The sequence below is a fragment of the Microcaecilia unicolor genome, chromosome 7 (genome assembly GCF_901765095.1).
Source record: "Microcaecilia unicolor chromosome 7, aMicUni1.1, whole genome shotgun sequence".
Classification (NCBI taxonomy): Eukaryota; Metazoa; Chordata; class Amphibia; order Gymnophiona; family Siphonopidae; genus Microcaecilia; species Microcaecilia unicolor.
Window position 1 is genome coordinate 198237301 of NC_044037.1, and position 17399 is coordinate 198254699.

The following is a 17399-nucleotide window of genomic DNA, read 5'->3' on the forward strand; positions in this document are numbered from 1 at the left end:
TGCCAAAAGTATTGGTGTTAACTTGCTCATAATCCATTTTTGCACACTATATTAACGTGTATGATAATGTAATTATCAATTCTCTAGCCCCTGCAATGCAAAACCCCAAAAAACTAGGTTGTGCATGAGAAATTGTGGAAGGGTTGGTTGAGAGGAGTGGGTGGCTAGCAGCACCTCTACTTCAGATTGTTGGTATTCTGCAAGTCCCTGGTAGTGCATGCCTGCCCCGCCCACTTCTGATATTAAAACAGAATAAAAAAAAGACATTTGCTCTAGTGGTATAGTGCTCCCCCCCACCCCCCCCCCCCCCCCCAAGCAAATGGTGTCTGTTGGAAAAATGAAAAATTCCCTTGTGGCAGACTGACCCAGCTTGGTGTATTCCATGGTGCACTGCACGTGGCAGACTGACCCAGCTTGGTGTATTCCATGGTGCACTGCACATGGCCGGGTGCCACCATTTTTTAAGTTTGTGGTGCTGGAGGCCAGGAGTAAGTGGGCATAACTCCTGCTTCATTTATGGTCTTATGGGAGGGAGGGTCCCACTAGACACCAGGAAAGATTTTGGAAGGCCCAACCTGACCTGATCTTTTTTTTATTATTTTTTTAAGTATTAATTTCAGTGTAGAGCACTAGCTTTACAGTCAGTGAAACTTTCTGCTTTGGTCTCGTGTGTAGTGCCTTGAAATAAAAAGCTCCCCCTTAGAGATTTATTCCTGTTTAACACTGTTTCAGCATTTGAGGTGATAAAAGTACTTCAATAGGCGATATTTTGGGAGATAAACCGGCCCTGCCTGAGCAGGGTTATAATGAAGGCAAGGACCAGGTGAGGCATTGGCTCAGGGTGCCAAAAGCCTGCCTCACCTTCTCCCTTGCTGTAGCCAAAATCTCTCTCCCTTGGTCTGGCACCGTCCCCCCCCCCCCCCCCCCCCCGTCCTTAAATGTAGTTGTCTCCTGAGCACCAGCAGTGTTTCACCTAACGCTACCTGCTCCAACTCCTGCGTAAATGGGAAGTTACATCAAAGTGGGGTGGGACATGGCAGAGGGAAGATGCTGGTGGTAGGTAGCGTTAGGTGAAACTCTGCTGGTGCTAGGGGACAATCACATTTAAAGATAGGTGGGGGCTGTGTGCCAATGGTGTGGGGGGCATGGGGGCACCAAACCAAAGTTTGGCTTAGGGCGCCACAGTCCCTTGAGCTGGCCCCGGGTGGAGGCCTAGTTGTTATCCTTGAAATTGTTTTGGTTTATAACTAATTTTTATTTGTTACATTTGTATCCCACATTTTCCCACCTTTTTGCAGGCTCAATGTGGCTTACATAGTACCGTAACGGCGTCTGCCTATTCCGGTATGAACAAATACAAGGTGATATGTGGTAGAATAAGGTTCATGTATGGTAAATACATTGGGGGAATTTAGAGAGGAAGAGTTAGGATATGTCCATTACAGTCTTTGGTTTCATTATGTCGCAGGTACCCAGGTTTTTTATGTTAGGTTGGTGGGGTATGCCTTTCTGAACAGATTTGTTTTTAGTACTTTTTGGAAATTTAGGTGTTCGAGCGTAGTTTTTACTACTTTTGGCAGTGCGTTCCATAGTTGTGCGCTTAAATAGGGAAAGCTGGATGCGTAAGTTCATTTGTATTTGAGTCCTTTGCTGCTTGGGTAGTGGATATTTAGGTATGATTGTGCTGATCTTGTAGTGTTTCTGGTTGGCAGGTCTATTTATACTACTGAGCCTGAAAGACTGGGGACAGTCGACCCTTCTTTGTTTCCCCTTTTTATCTGCTACCTGAGTTTTCCCATCCCATTTCTTTAAGATATGAATGTGTTTGCTTTCCTTTTAAGCATTGCCATTCTTTTTTTCCCTTTGTTTTATGTATTTTTGCTTTTTATTGTTAACTGCTTTGATCAGACTTTTATAATAGCAGTATATCAGATCCTGAATAAATGTAGCCAGAGATCCCTTGTTCTCAGGGACAATTCCTGAGGTCCTTCTAGAGGCCGACCGAGTTTCGGATTCGGCATCAAAACCAACTTGACCACCAAAATGGAAACCTGAAACTTCAGCCCTGCTGCAGCCACTTCTGCTGGCCCTCCCCTATGGTAGGCCCTACCTTGTAAAGGCCCTGGTGGTGGTGTAGTGTTTTTGGGGCAGGAACATCCTGAATTGCTTCTGTCCCCTTCCTTCAACTCCCCATGGCAGACCCACAAGTTTGCCATGGGAGGTCGCAGCCACCATTTTGGAATTGGGATTGGCCTGATCTTGAGCAACGCATTGTTGCTCAGGCCATTCCCAATTTCAAAATGGGGGGCCATGACCTCCCAAGGCAGCTGCGGGAAGTTGCCGGAGCTATCTTTTCAGCTCGGCAGGACAGGAACAGCATAGTCTTCTCCTGCCCCAAAGACATCACCAGGGCCTTTACAAGGTGCAGGCACAATGCCTTGTAGCGCTATAGAAGTGATTAGTAGGAGGAGGAGGATGGCATGGTGGGTGGTCTGGGGGGAGGTGTTTTCTTTTGGGGCGGGGTCACAGTTCCGGTTGTAGCTGAAACTGAGCCGCAGATTTTTGCTTTAGATTCAGTCGGTGTCTAGGATCCTCCTTGAGAGTGTCAGTACTACAGCGAACTAAAAATACACACACATTTTGTGTAGCAGGGTTATTTTTTTACATTTTATTTAAGGATAATGGTTGATTGTTCACAGCCTCAGTATGGTGCTGCAAGAGTTCTCAGTATGGGGAAAAGAGTAATGGTAATTCGGGGAGTACTTTGAGAAATTGCTGATTTAAAGGGACGTTTTCCTTTTGAAATTTTTTTTTTAATTAGAATTTAAATATGTGCGGTAGCATCAACAATATCAGGAACAAAACATTATATAACAAGGATCTGTCTGATAGGCACACCATATAGGGATTACAGAAATCGATGTGGATAAGTAATCATGCTAGTTCCACTTATGAAGTCTAGATGGCAGGCCTGAAGAATAAAAAGATATGGATTGTTTATACCTTTCAAATAACAATGTCCAGTTCCGCATGTAGATACTAACTGAAATCAGTTTTTCTCCGTAATAAGGCAGTAGATTTTTTTTGTCATCAGAGTAAAAGGTATGGAGGTGGATTTCCACAATATATGTCTGGGTAGCAGAGGGCCTTGGAAATAACGGATGTCCTGAATTTTAAGACCACACATCTCACCAGAAAATCTTCAGATTAAGACAATCAACAATTAGATGCATTAATGCACAAGTAGCTGATTGACAGGATCAGAGGATCAGCATAGGTCTGATGTACAAGATCCCAAAAGTTAATATTCTGGAAGTCCATAGGACTCTAGAGGAGATACATTGTCGGCTATGCAAACAGTGAGGCTCTGGGTCCATGTAGCCAAACCAAAGTCCATTGTGACTCTGAGATAGTCACCTACATCAATTTCCTATACCTGTTGGGTATTATGATAAAGTGGGTGAGTAGATGGGAAAGAGAACAAGGACCATTAATAAAATTTGCACATCTGGTAAAATTGGAGTTAAGTCTATTTTCAAGGGAAGATTTCTGGTGGAGCTGCTGGCCAAGATGGCCGCTGCAAGTTGAGCTCCACAAAACCCCGATCACAGACCATGACACGGGTGACCTGAACCTTCTCCCACAGCCTAAGCTCTGTTCTCCAGAACAGCTGTTGCCGGTCCACATCAGGGGCGTTGCCATTTCTCCTCTGGAAACGCAGCTTGGAGCCATTCGCGGCAGTTGTGTCTGAAACACAAACACCCCCCCCCCCCTTGGGGATAGCATGGTAGTCCAGTCAGGAAGAGAGAGAGTGTGGCTGTGACAGGCAGCTGGCCCATGGATTATCTCTGGGACGGTGGAGGTTGTGGGGTGTTTGCTGGCAGCCACGATGAGGAGGGAGCTGGAGTGGCAACGCTGAGGCGGAGTGGGCACCTACCATGCATCAGGATCTGGTCTGGGCCCTAGGTTACTAACCCTGAAGGTGAAAGAGAGAATCCGATGGCAGCACTTCCAGTCAATCCCTCCCGTGTGCTGCTCCTTGTACATAACTATTGCCACACTGGGACAGACAAAGGTCCATCGAGCCCAGCATACCGGAGCCTCGGGGATGAGCACTGCACTGTTGGGCCTTCTATTTGGTTGACTGCCCCATGCTTTCAGCCAGGTTGTCTCTTCACCTGATTTCTGCTTTGATTCTGGGCAGTGCTGAGGAAAAAAAGAAAAGACCTGCTCACTGGCCCCCCCTTCCCTGGTGGTAGTGTGTGAACTTTGGTCTATACAGTGAGTCGGCCTATTAGGGAGCAGTATTTGCGCATGGCAGCTTGTGGATCCAAAAAAGGCGCGGAGAAGAATGCCCCTCCATCACCTACGGTGGGATCTGCTTGGGCTTTGGAAATTGTTACAGAGGTCCGTCTGGCCGAGGTCTTGAGTACACAATTACAACAAATTATTGATAAATTAGATGGCGTGCATCATCGATTCACTACTTTCACCAAAGATCTTCAGGAGGTTCAATAGAGAATAGGAGAGATTGAGACTTCAACTCACGAATTTTCATTGGAAATCAAGCGCCTTCAGGTTACAGTTGCTTCTCTGGAAGAAAAGGTTGATCTGTAAATTCTGAGATTGGTTGGTTTACCAGAATTAGTAGGGGATTCCTGGAGATATGTCATATGTCTTTATAACATGTAATATTGAAGGGAAATGCACTGAAAAAAAAAATCCCCAGGAAAATATATTTCTGCAACTTGAGAAGTTTCTGATTCTGAATGTAGTTGCCATTGATTTTCAGATCTACTGATACAATTGTGGAAAGGTAATGGGACTTAATATACCGCCTTTCTGAGGTTTTTCAAACTACATTCAAAGCGATTTACATTATATACAGGTACTTGTTTGTACCTGGGACAATGGAGGGTTAAGTGACTTGCCCAGAGTCACAGGGAGCTGCAGTGGGAATTGAACCCAGTTCCCCAGGATCAAAGTCCACTGCACTAACCACTAGGCTACTCTAGAAGGGAAAGCGTGTTATGGTAGCAGGCCATAAAAGATCCCATTTGGGAATGTTATGAAGTTCCCGTATTTATGGGTAAAATGGGCATGCATGCACCATGCAAACAGTTGGAGGGTGGAAACTGGTTCATTCTCAGCAAAGACAGAATTAGTTGGTGATACTTCAGAGAGCTATGCAGACAACGGGACCGTAAACTGCCAGGCTATCTAGAAATTGCTACTAGTTGCTGGTGCTCAGCATGGCTGCTGCGGGGTTCAGCTTGGCGCCCATAAGTCTCCTGTTGCAGCTGGAAGCTACGAAGCTCATGGCTTAGGTGGAACGTCATCTGACCACCATCTTGGCCTCCCATGTAGTGGGAGCGAAGAACTTACAGGTGGATTTCCTCAACCATCGCACCCTCAACCCAGGGGAATGGTTTGTAAGCCCACAGGTGTTTCAGCTAATTGTGGACCAATGGGGGCTTCCCCTAATGGATCTGTTCACCACAAGCCGCAACACAAAAGTCCCCTGCTTCTTCAGTCGCAGAAGAGATCCCAAGGCGGAAGGGATAGATGCTGTTCTTCAGGAGTAGCCTCCCGTTCTTCTCTATGCGTTTCCTCCGTTGCCTCTCTTAGGGCGCCTCATTCAAAAGATCGAAGAGCATGGGGGACTGGCGATTCTCGTGGCTCCGGATCAGCAGGCCTTGGTTTGCTGACCTCTAGCGTCTTCTGTCTGCCTCTGCCTTCTGGTACAAGGTCCAATTCTGCGTCAACCTGGCTCGCTTTTTGTCTTGCAGCCTAGCTCTTGAACTGGCTCGTTTGTTGAAGAGGGGTTACTTTTCTTAGGTGATTTCTACTATGCTTAGCTTGCGGCGTCTGTCTATGTTTCTGGACTACGTTAGATATTGGCGTCTCTTTGAGGCATGGTGTATGGACTGTGGCATTTCTCCCTTCCATGCGTCACTGGCGGAGATGTTGGATTTTCTGCAGCTCGGTTTTGATAAAGGCTTGGCTCTTGCTTCTATTAAGGTGCAGGTTGCAGCGTTCTGTTTTCGGGGTTAAGTACAGGGTTAGTTGTTGGCAAATCATCTGGATGTGGCTCTCTTTTGAAGGGGTTGGTCTCAAGCAAGGACTCTTTCCGTTTTGGGATTTCAATGGAGAGCAGTTGTCTTCCTGTTCTCAAGGATTTAACACTCAAGACTATTTTTGGTAGCCATTGCCTCAACAAGGCATTAAGCTTTCTCCTTTAGATCGCCTCCTTTTTTTGGAATTTTCTAAGGAAAGGGCAGTTTTGCGTCTAGTGCATTCATTCCTCCCTAAAGTGGTTTCGCGTTTTCATGTTTCCCAGTCCATGGTCTTGCCAGTCCTGGGCTCTTCCTCAGGTACGGCAGACCAGTTGTGCATGTTGGATATTAGGAGAGCGTAAGTCCTATGAGAGCTACTGAGAAGTTCCAATGCTCGGGCCATTTCTTGGTGGTTCTTGCAAAGGTTTGGCAGCTTCGAAGCCCACTATTTCCAGGTGGCTTAAAGAAACGATAGCTTCTGCTTACCTGCTTGTTGGAAAATCTGTCCCGGAAGGGGTCAGGGCTCACTCCACTAGGGGGCAAGCAGCTTCTTGGGCGGAGAGATTCTTGATGCTGCCTGCAGACATTTGTAGGGTGGCGACTTGGGCATCTTTACATTCCTTTTCTAAGCATTACAGGCTAGATATGCAGTGTCAGGAAGCAGTCTTTGCAACGAGCGTTCTCGTGGCTGGCTTGCTGGGGTCCTCCCTTAAGTCTACTGCTTTGTTACTTCCCATCAGTCCAATCCTGGGCCGGTCTGGAGGGACACTAAGGAAGGAGAAATTTAGGTCTTACCTGCTAATTTGCTTTCCTTTAGTCCCTCTGGACCGGCTCAGGTCCCCCATGTCTTCATTGCAGAGCGGTTCTTTGGGTATAGTACCGGTAACTAGTTCGTGTTGGTTTGGTTGGTCGTTGGTTATGGATAAGTGTTCTAGGACGGAACTGATCTACATGTTTACAGTTCTAAAAACAAATTATTAATAAGAAGAAAGTAAGAATCAAAGGTGAAAGTGACTTACTGTACAACTCAGATTGAGTTGTTTGGCCAGGTGTGACACGATCCTCTTTGGGCTGGTCTTGCACTTTAATTGCAGTTCTTTCATAGCTGCTCTGGTTCCCGGTGGCACAGAAGGTAGTCTTTTTCTCTCTTTCCTGCTTTGTTAGGCATATACTGGACCTAAGATCACATGGTCAGGGCTCTTATTGGCTCTCTAGAGTCAGAAGTTCTCAGTCTCCACCTGCTGGAAGGAGTGCATAACCCATCAGTCCAATCCTGGCCGGGCCAGAGGGACTAAAGGAAAGCAAATTAGCAGGTAAGACCTACTTTCTCCATAAATATAAAACCATATATGTTCCTTCATGAGGCCAAGCATGGAGTAGAAAGCAATTTTCATGCATATAAGCAAACTCCCAGTAAAAGGAAAATATACAAGAACCCATTAGCATTATACTACTACTACTTAACATTTCTAGAGCGCTACTAGGGTTACGCAGCGCTGTACAATTTAACAAAGAGAGACAGTCCCTGCTCAAAGAGCTTACAATCTAATAGACAAGTGAACGGTCGGTCCGATAGGGGCAGTCAAATTGGGGCAATCTGGATTCACTGAACGGTAAGGGTTAGGTGCCAAACGCAGCATTGAAGAGGTGGGCTTTAAGCAAAGACTTGAAGACGGGCAGGGAGGGGGCTTGGCGTAAGGGCTCAGGAAGGTTGTTCCAAGCATAGGGTGAGGCGAGGCAGAATGAGCGGAGCCTGGAGTTGGCGGTGGTGGAGAAGGGTACTGAGAGGAGGGATTTATCCTGTGAACGGAGGTTACGGGCGGGAACGTAAGGGGAGATGAGGGTAGAAAGATAGTGAGGGGCAGCAGACTGAGTGCATTTGTAGGTAAGAAGGAGAAGCTTGAATTGAATGCGGTATCTGATCGGAAGCCAGTGAAGTGACTTGAGGAGAGGGGTGATATGAGTATATCGGTTCTGGCGGAATATGAGACGTGCAGTAGAGTTCTGAACAGATTGAAGGGGGGATAGATGGCTAAGTGGGAGGCCGGTGAAGAGTAAGTTGCAGTAGTCCAGGCGAGAGGTAATGAGAACGTGGACGAGAGTTCGGGTGGTGTGTTCAGAGAGGAAAAGGCGAATTTTGCTGATGTTAAAGAGGAAGAAGCGACAGGTCTTGGCTATCTGCTGGATATGCGCAGAGAAGGAGAGAGAGGAGTCAAAGATGACTCCGAGGTTGCGGGCAGATGAGACGGGGAGGATGAGGGTGTTATCAACTGAGATAGAAAGTGGAGGAAGAGAAGTGGGTTTTGGTGGAAAGACGATAAGCTCGGTCTTGGACATGTTCAGTTTCAGGTGGCGGTTGGACATCCAGGCAGCAATGTCGGATAAGCAGGCCGATACCTTTGCCTGGGTCTCCGCGGTGATGTCTGGTGTGGAGAGATACAGTTGGGTGTCGTCAGCATAGAGATGATACTGGAAACCATGAGATGAGATCAGGGAGCCCAGGGAAGAGGTGTAGATTGAGAAGAGAAGGGGTCCAAGGACAGATCCCTGGGGAACACCAACAGATAAGGGGATGGGGGTGGAGGAAGATCCATGAGAGTGAACTTTGAAGGTGCGGTGGGAGAGATAGGAGGAGAACCAGGAGAGGACAGAGCCCTGGAACCCAAATGAGGACAGTGTGGCAAGAAATAAGTCATGATTAACAGTGTCAAAAGCGGCAGATAGATCGAGGAGGATGAGGATGGAGTAGTGGCCTCTGGATTTGGCAAGGAACAGGTCATTACAGACTTTAGAGAGTGCTGTTTCTGTCGAGTGAAGAGGGCGAAAACCGGATTGAAGTGGATCGAGGATGGCATGAGAGGAGAGAAAATCAAGGCAGCGGCTGTGGACTGCGCGCTCAAGTATCTTGGAGAGGAAGGGTAGGAGGGAGATGGGGCGGTAGTTGGAGGGACAGGTAGGGTCTAGTGATGGTTTTTTGAGGGGTGGCATTATACCTTATATAACACAGACAAACAAGATTGATAACATATGTAGAGGTAACCAAGGCCTCAAGATAACTAATTCACGCATAGTTGAATAATGACTCTTATGAGAGCACAGTATAATAGCTGCGAGGTTTCTAACATTAAAGAGAGCAAAAGAGGTGTATTATTGTTGACGCCTCCGTAAAGGGAAAAAACACATTGTTCCAGGTAATCCTTGAGCATATCTGGATCCCCAAATGATTTGGTTTGATTATGCAACATGATTTTCATGGTTGCTGTGAAGAAAACCCATGACACGTCCACATTTAAAAAGCATCAATGCACAACACTAGAAATTGCTTCGGTCTGGAAATGGTGTCCTTGTGCAGATCCGCAACAATCAACACTTCATATAAGTGGTGCTTTTAGATTTAGCAAGCTGTAAAATCTGGATTGCATGTTGATAGTGTAGAAGTTTCACTGTTACAGAAGAGGGCTTATGGTGCCTTGGAAAAGGAAAGATGGTGACCCATGTAGCCCAAGCTCAATGGGTAGAGAAAAGGATAATTGTAGTTTAGTCAACCATCCCGTGAGAAGTTGAAATCCATTGGATCATTCATGTTTCTCTTGTTAAGCCCAATTTCTTAATATTATTGCATCTAGATTATTAAGATGTTTGAGATTATGCAGCCATCGACAGTTTCAGCACAGCTTGTAGTTGGGCATTGTGCGCTCCAAGTCTGTTTTCTGCCATATCCAGAAGAGACAAATGTGAGGAAAGCTGCTGCTTAATGTTAGCCTTTTCTTTTACTTCAACCAAAGTCTCCTTATTACCTTTTATGAGATCTTTTACCTGTAAGTGTTCTTGCATGAGTGAGCTCATTGATGCATCTTCTTGTGAGTCTTGCCTGGACTTGCAGGGTGATGGTGGTTCATGTTTGGAATGCCTAATACCCTAGTTTTGAGCTTGCGGATCCTGCTTGCTGTATCTGGTCGACGATGCAGTCAATAGAGATGAAAGCAAAAGTAGTTGAAAATGAGGGGTTTGGTGTGTACGATGAAGGTATTTAGGAGTGCAGGAGACAGAGTTTAATCTCTAGGCATCCAGCTTGGCTTGAGCTTGCGAGCACCCCCCCTTGAAGTTATACTTAGCAGAGCTTCCCAAACTGGGAACCCCACAGTCAGTTGGGTTGTCAGAACACCCACAACATACAAGATGAGTTTGCATATGCTGTGTCTTCATTGCATGCAGATAGATGTATCTCATGCATTGTGAATATCCTGAAAAGCTGGTTGGCTGTGGAGACCTCGGGACAGGTTTGGGAAACTGTTCTAAAGAATAGCATTAGTGATGATTATATGGAGAAACTTTTATGCCTGGACTGAAAAGGGATGCAATGATTTGAAAGCCCTGTTGGCACTGTAACAATTTTTTTTTATAAATTGTATTAAGTTTAGATAGGTATCTAGGAGCTTTTTTGCTGGTCCTTAATGTATATGTATGCATAGCAGGATACAGATGGTAACTAGTTTCCCTTTGTTGCCTGGTATGGGGAGGAATCCACAGACTTACCCTTTGCAAAGGATACTGGATGTTTGATAGAGAATGAAAAACATTAGAATATCTGAGGGGCAAAGGAAGAGTTATTAAACTATATTTTGAAGCAAGAATGTAGCTAGAAGGAAAAATTTCCTGGCTGATGTGGAACCCAGACTTGCTTAATTCTCTAACCTATTCAGTGTTTTCTGAGGGCTGAAGTCTTGAAATCCTCTTGTATGCTGCCTACAGGTCTACTGGAGGGCCTTTATCTGAGGTCGGATTGATATCAAATTCTACATGGGTAATAGCCTTGACACATTTCTGACAAAAAAAATTCAGGCAGGGAGGAGATGTCTACTTCCTGAGATCAGCACGCCCTGGTCTCCCTCCCTCCAGAACAGAGGCAGAGTCCATAGGGGGGGAGGATTGGTGCCAGTTAGATGGACTTGAATTTTCTTGGCAGCCATTTTCTCTAGAGACCAAATGAGCAGGAGCATGTGGGAATTTCTGCCACACGTCGCCACTGGATCACCAGGGCTTGGATGGTAGAGCCAGAGGGCGGCCTATGAGTGGGTCCGAGAGGGGGAGCTTTTTCTGTTTGTGGAGGAGCAGGAACTCTTCTGGTTCAGGGGAGCAGCAGTGATGAGGGAAGGAGAGTAATTCTGTTGAGCAAGGACTCTCATACGTGTTTAGTGCACTGCTCTGTCTAGTAGTGCTATAGAAATGAGTAGTAGTAGGAATACTTGAAATTAAACCCTTGTTTTATATTAATATTCCCCCTCCCTCTTTTTTTTTTTTTTTTTTTTTTTTTAGTGGAAAAGTGTTAACTTTTTATCATATAGTGTATACGGTAAATCAGCTCGTTAGCATGTCCAGAGGATCCTGGGGAGAACACTGAATGCAAATGCTAGGTTTTTATTTCTTCTCCCCCCCCCCCCCCCCCCTGAATGGACATGTCTTATCAAGGTGTGCAAATACTGTATTGCAAATCTGGTGTGTTGGGTCCTGAACTGTAGTTGAAAGTATTCTATTTTCCTTGTTAGGATTAGAGTTGTTTCTGCTAATTCTTGCTTTTAATGACTTTCAGGGAAGGACTGTTATCATTGAGCAAAGTTGGGGAAGTCCTAAAGTCACAAAAGATGGTGTCACTGTGGCCAAATCAATTGACTTAAAAGACAAGTACAAAAACATAGGTGCTAAACTAGTCCAGGATGTAGCCAACAATACAAATGAAGAAGCAGGAGATGGTACCACAACTGCCACAGTCTTGGCACGATCAATTGCCAAAGAAGGCTTTGAAAAAATCAGCAAAGGAGCAAACCCAGTGGAGATCAGGAGAGGTAAGATATCTACTTGGAATCAAACTAAAAGCAGAATAAAAACTGTGTAAATAAAACTTGGGACTGGTGTCTTCCTCTCCATCACCTGTGATCAGCTGGAGGAATTTGCACGTATACAGTTATATGGATAGTGTACTTGCTCAAGTGATGAAGGGAGGTTGGGTTATTTTTTAGCTGAAACTACATTAATCATTTTTGTATATATAAATTGTAGCTAGTCCTGGTAAAAGACCTCTTGGAGTCTTTTTTTTTTTTTTAGCCGCTGTTGTATTATAGCAACTCCATGCTTAAAGGGAATGTTCATTTCTGCATGTATGTGTTTTTTAAGTAATAAAAATGCTTGTGTAGTTCTTGTAACTTTGGTGGTACATGGTCAAGGAAGCACTCTCATTCAGCTACTGTAGTTCTGGTCAACAATTAGCACCAGAAGTAGCGCACAAACGAGGACATTTGCTGGAAGTTCTAAAAAGCAAAAACCTTTTGCATAATGAGATTGTTGGTGAGTTGGCTTTCAGAGAGAACAAGAAATACTCAGTAGTCACAGCCCTCTCCCCTCAGCCATTACACAGTGACACCTACTGACTTAAGTTCCATATCATCATGCTGATCAATCCATAGACTGGTGGGTTGTGTCCATCTACCAGCAGGTGGAGATAGAGAGCAATCCTTTTGCCTCCCTATATGTGGTCATGTGCTGCCGGAAACTCCTCAGTATGTTCTCTATCTCAGCAGGTGGTGGTCACACACAGCAGCAGCTCTGGCTAGGTCTCCAAGCCTAATTTTTAGGTTTTGTTGAGTACCTGGGGTTGAGGGCTCTTCTTGAGCAAGTGCAAACCTGGTGGTGCCAGGTCCCTCCTTTTCTCCCCCCTCCCGCTGGCTCCGTTAAAAAAAAAAAAAAAAAATTTTTTTGAACGTTCTTAAGGGCGTTTATTTCGACGTTTATTGCAGCTACTCGCTGGGACACCAGGTCGTTACAGCTCGGAGCGAGAAGCAGGTAGTTTTTACCTTTTTATAGCGGGCAGGGGGTTCCCTGATCGATCTCCGCGTGGCCTATGGCGTCGGAGGGCGAGGGCGCGAAGAATCGCTCCCCGGACCGCGTGTGCGCTTCTAGCGGGGATGCGGGGGTCTTAAAGTCTGACTCGCCCTTGTTGGGTGTCAGTTCGGAGGCCGGTCAGTGTCCCGGGTCTTTCTCCGGTGCGGCGGTTTTTCCCGCCATAAACGCCCATCCCCCGCTGCTCGCCTCCGCCATCTTGGCCAGCCACGCTGCTCGGACGGTTTCTTCTTGGGCCGCCCTTGAGCTGGGAGACGTTAATGCCATGGCCGCCCTTGATTTGGGCGACGGCAAAAAAGCGGCTAAAGTTAAGCACCGTTCTTCCCGCGCAGCTCCTTCGCGGAGTGTCGCGCCGGACGCCATCTTGGATGCGCAGCATGTTTCTCCCCCGCTCTTGCGAGCGCCGGTTGAGGGTGCGTCTAGGGCTGTGGCCCAGGCGGCTGAAGTGCACAGTCTGGGGGGTTTCTCCCCCGAGTTTTATTTTGCTGCTGCATCAGGCCTTCCTTATGCAGAACACTGCCCCTTCTCCCTTGTCCGATAAAGGGGTTGAGGCCCCCGGAAGTAAACGCCCTCGGGTGGATTCCCAGGCCTTAGAGGACTTTTTCTCCTCTGATGTAGATGAGGGCAGCGTATCTGAGTTCTCCCAACGGTCCTTTGCGGATTCCTTGGAGGAGACGGATTTCCGCTCGGATGGAGCGGATGACCCCTCTGCAGCGCGGATCTTTCGCTCAGAGGATTTGCCCAACCTGTTACTGCAGGCCATGAGCATTTTGAAGATTTCCTCTCCAGAGGACGTCTCTCCCTCAGCCCCTGTTGGCTCCGCCATTATGCTGGGGACGAAGCGCCCGCCTAGAACCTTCTACGTGCATGATGCCATGCACACCTTAATTTCGGCTCAATGGGATGTCCCGGAAGCGAGCCTCAAAGTGGCTAGGGCTATGTCCCGCCTCTATCCTTTGCCTGAAAGTGAACGGGAAGCCTTTCTTTGGCCTACCGTGGATTCTTTAATCACTGCGGTGACTAAGAAAACGGCGTTGCCGGTGGAAGGGGGCACGGCCCTAAAGGACGCCCAAGACAGAAGATTGGAGGCGGCCTTAAGGTCGTCCTTCGAGGCGGCTGCCTTAAGTTTGCAGGCCTCAGTTTGCGGCTCCTACGTGGCCAGGGCGTGCCTGACGATTGTGCAGCGGGCTTCCCCCTCAGATCCTTCCTTGAGGGCCGATTGGCCGGCCCTGGAATCGGGTTTGGCTTATTTGGCAGACTTACTGTATGATGTCTTGAGAGCCTCGGCTAAAGGTATGGCTCACAGTCTCTGCGCGGCGGTGGCTTTGGCTGAAACATTGGTCTGCTGACCACGCCTCTAAGTCCCGCCTGGCTAAGTTGCCTTTTAAAGGCAAGCTGCTTTTTGGGGTCGAGCTGGACAAAATTGTGACCGATCTCGGCACGTCTAGGGGCAAGAGGTTACCAGAGGTCAGGGCTCGGGCCAGTGCTCGCCCCGGTAACTCCAGAGGACGGTTTCAGGAAGCCCGTTGGTACCCGCCCGGGCAAGTCGGGCTCCTCTGCCCCCTCTTCCTTCAAGAGGAACTTCTCCCCCAAGCAGCATTCCTTTTGCAGAGACCGCCGTCCCGGAGGTGCGCCCTCCGGTCCTCCCCCAGGGTCTCGTACCCAATGACAGGGTCCTGGTCCATGGCCCAGTGCAGATTGGAGGACGCCTGTCCTCGTTTCTGGGCGAGTGGACCAGGGTAACTTCAGACGCTTGGGTGCTGGAAGTCATCAGAGACGGCTACAAGCTAGAGTTCTGCCGACCCTTAAGAGACGGGTTTGTACTCTCTCCCTGCAAGTCTCCGGTCAAAGCTGTGGCAGTGCAGCAGACCATGGACAATCTCATCCGCCTGGGTGCGGTCGTTCCGGTGCCAGAAAATCAGCTTGGCAAGGGACGTTACTCCATTTACTTTGTGGTACCAAAGAAAGGAGGTTCTGTACGGCCTATCCTCGACCTCAAAGGGGTCAATCGGGCATTGAAGGTTCGGCACTTTCGCATGGAGACTCTCCGCTCTGTTATAGCGGCAGTGAAGGCAGGGGAGTTCCTGGCATCCTTGGACATCAAGGAAGCGTACTTGCATATTCCCATCTGGCCTCCTCATCAACGCTTTCTGCGTTTTGCAGTCCTGGGCCGACACTTTCAGTTCAGAGCCCTCCCATTCGGGTTGGCTACTGCTCCGCGGACCTTCTCCAAAGTAATGGTGGTCATCGCGGCCTTCCTGCGAAAGGAAGGAGTACAAGTCCATCCTTATCTGGACGACTGGTTGATCCGAGCCCCCTCTTATGCAGAGTGCGGCAAAGCTGTGGACCGGGTGATTGCTCTTTTGAGCTCCCTGGGGTGGATCATCAACTGGGAGAAAAGCCAGCTGCGCCCGACTCAGTCCCTGGAGTATCTGGGAGTTCGATTCGACACCCAAGTGGGCAGAGTGTTCCTGCCGGACAATCGGATTGTCAAGCTTCAGGCTCAGGTGGACCAGTTCCTAGTAGCCTCTCCGCTTCGGGCTTGGGACTATGTGCAGCTGTTGGGCTCTATGACGGCCATGATGGAAGTAGTGCCCTGGGCCAGGGCTCATATGAGACCACTACAACACTCTCTGCTGCAGCGCTGGACTCCGGTGTCGGAGGATTATGCTGTGCGCCTTCCCTTGGACCCAGCAGTGCGCAAGGCGCTGAGCTGGTGGCTGAAGACAAACAAGTTGTGTGCAGGGATGCCTCTTGTGACCCCGGAGTGGATTGTCGTCACGACGGACGCCTCTTTGACGGGCTGGGGAGCCCACTGCTTGGGAAGGACAGCGCAGGGGCTCTGGTCTCCTGCAGAGGCAAAGTGGTCTATCTACCTCCTGGAACTCAGAGCCATTCGGTTGGCGCTTTTGGAGTTCCTCCCGGTACTGGCGTTGAAGCCAGTACGGGTCCTGTCGGCAATGCCACGGCTGTGGCCTATGTCAACCGCCAGGGAGGTACCAAGAGCGCCCCTCTAGCCAAGGAAGCCATGAATCTATGCCAGTGGGCGGAAGCGAACCTGGAACAGCTGTCGGCGGCCCACATTGCCGGAGTCATGAATGTCAAGGCGGACTTTCTCAGTCGCCATACCTTGGATCCCGGAGAGTGGCAGTTATCGGCTCAGGCGTTCTTGCACATCACGAAGCGCTGGGGCCAGCCGAGCCTAGATCTGATGGCGTCATCGGCCAATTGCCAAGTGCCGCGCTTTTTCAGCAGAGGACGGGACCCTCGATCTCTGGGAGTAGATGCTCTTCTCCAACAGTGGCCGACACGAGCTTCTCTATGTGTTCCCGCCCTGGCCCATGTTGGGCAGGGTACTAGACCGGGTGACAAAGCATCCGGGCCGGATAATCCTGGTGGGTCCGGACTGGCCCAGACGTCCCTGGTATGCGGACTTGATCAGGCTCTCAGTGGACGACCCTCTGCGGCTGCCAGTGGAGCAGGGCCTGTTGCATCAGGGTCCCGTGGTGATGGAGGATCCCTCCCCCTTTGGTCTTACGGCCTGGCTATTGAGCGGCAGCGTCTGAGGAAGAAGGGCTTCTCAGACAAGGTCATCGCCACTATGCTGAGAGCGAGGAAGCGCTCTACTTCTACTGCTTACGCCAGGGTTTGGCGTACCTTTGCAGCGTGATGTGAAGCAGGCTCACTTTCTCCCTTCACTGCTCCAATTTCTTCAGTGCTGGCGTTCCTGCAAGAAGGTCTGGAGAAAGGCCTGTCGCTCAGTTCCCTTAAAGTCCAGGTAGCGGCTCTGGCTTGCTTCAGGGGCCGCCTGAAGGGTGCTTCCCTGGCTTCGCAGCCAGATGTGGTACGCTTTCTCAAGGGAGTTAATCACCTGCGCCCTCCTCTGCACTCAGTGGTGCCTGCGTGGAATCTCAACCTGGTGCTCAGAGCCTTGCAGAAGCCGCCTTTTGAACCCTTGTCGAGGGCATCTCTGAAAGACCTGACGTTGAAAGCAGTCTTTTTGGTGGCTATCACTTCAGCCAGAAGAGTTTCCGAGCTCCAGGCACTCTCATGTCGAGAGCCTTTTCTGCAGTTCACTGAGGCAGGAGTGACTATTCGCACAGTGCCTTCCTTCCTGCCCAAGATTGTTTCTCGCTTCCATGTGAATCAGCAGCTCTGTCTCCCTTCCTTTTGTAGGGAGGACTACCCAGAGGAATACTCTGCTCTCAAATTTCTGGATGTGAGACGAGTCATCATCAGATACTTGGAAGTGACCAATGATTTCCGGAAATCGGATCATCTGTCCTGTTTGCAGGTCCTCGTAAGGGTCTGCAGGCTGCTAAGCCTACAGTGGCAAGATGGGTCAAGGAAGCCATTGCAGCGGCTTATGTGGCCGCGGGGAAGGTGCTGCCTATTCAGCTGAAGGCTCACTCCACTAGAGCTCAGGCGGCCTCGATGGCAGAGACCGGG

The 17399-nt window shown here is 48.6% G+C and overlaps 1 protein-coding gene across 2 annotated transcripts in view; it reads left to right on the forward strand.

Annotated features, from left to right (window-relative positions):
- Positions 1-17399, forward strand: part of HSPD1 (heat shock protein family D (Hsp60) member 1) — a 78252-nt gene that overhangs the window by 1258 nt on the left and 59595 nt on the right. For both annotated transcript variants that reach the window (XM_030208956.1, XM_030208955.1), the window contains exon 3: positions 11647-11899. In XM_030208956.1, coding sequence (XP_030064816.1) covers positions 11647-11899 — 253 coding nt within the window. The remainder of the gene's footprint in view (positions 1-11646; positions 11900-17399) is intronic.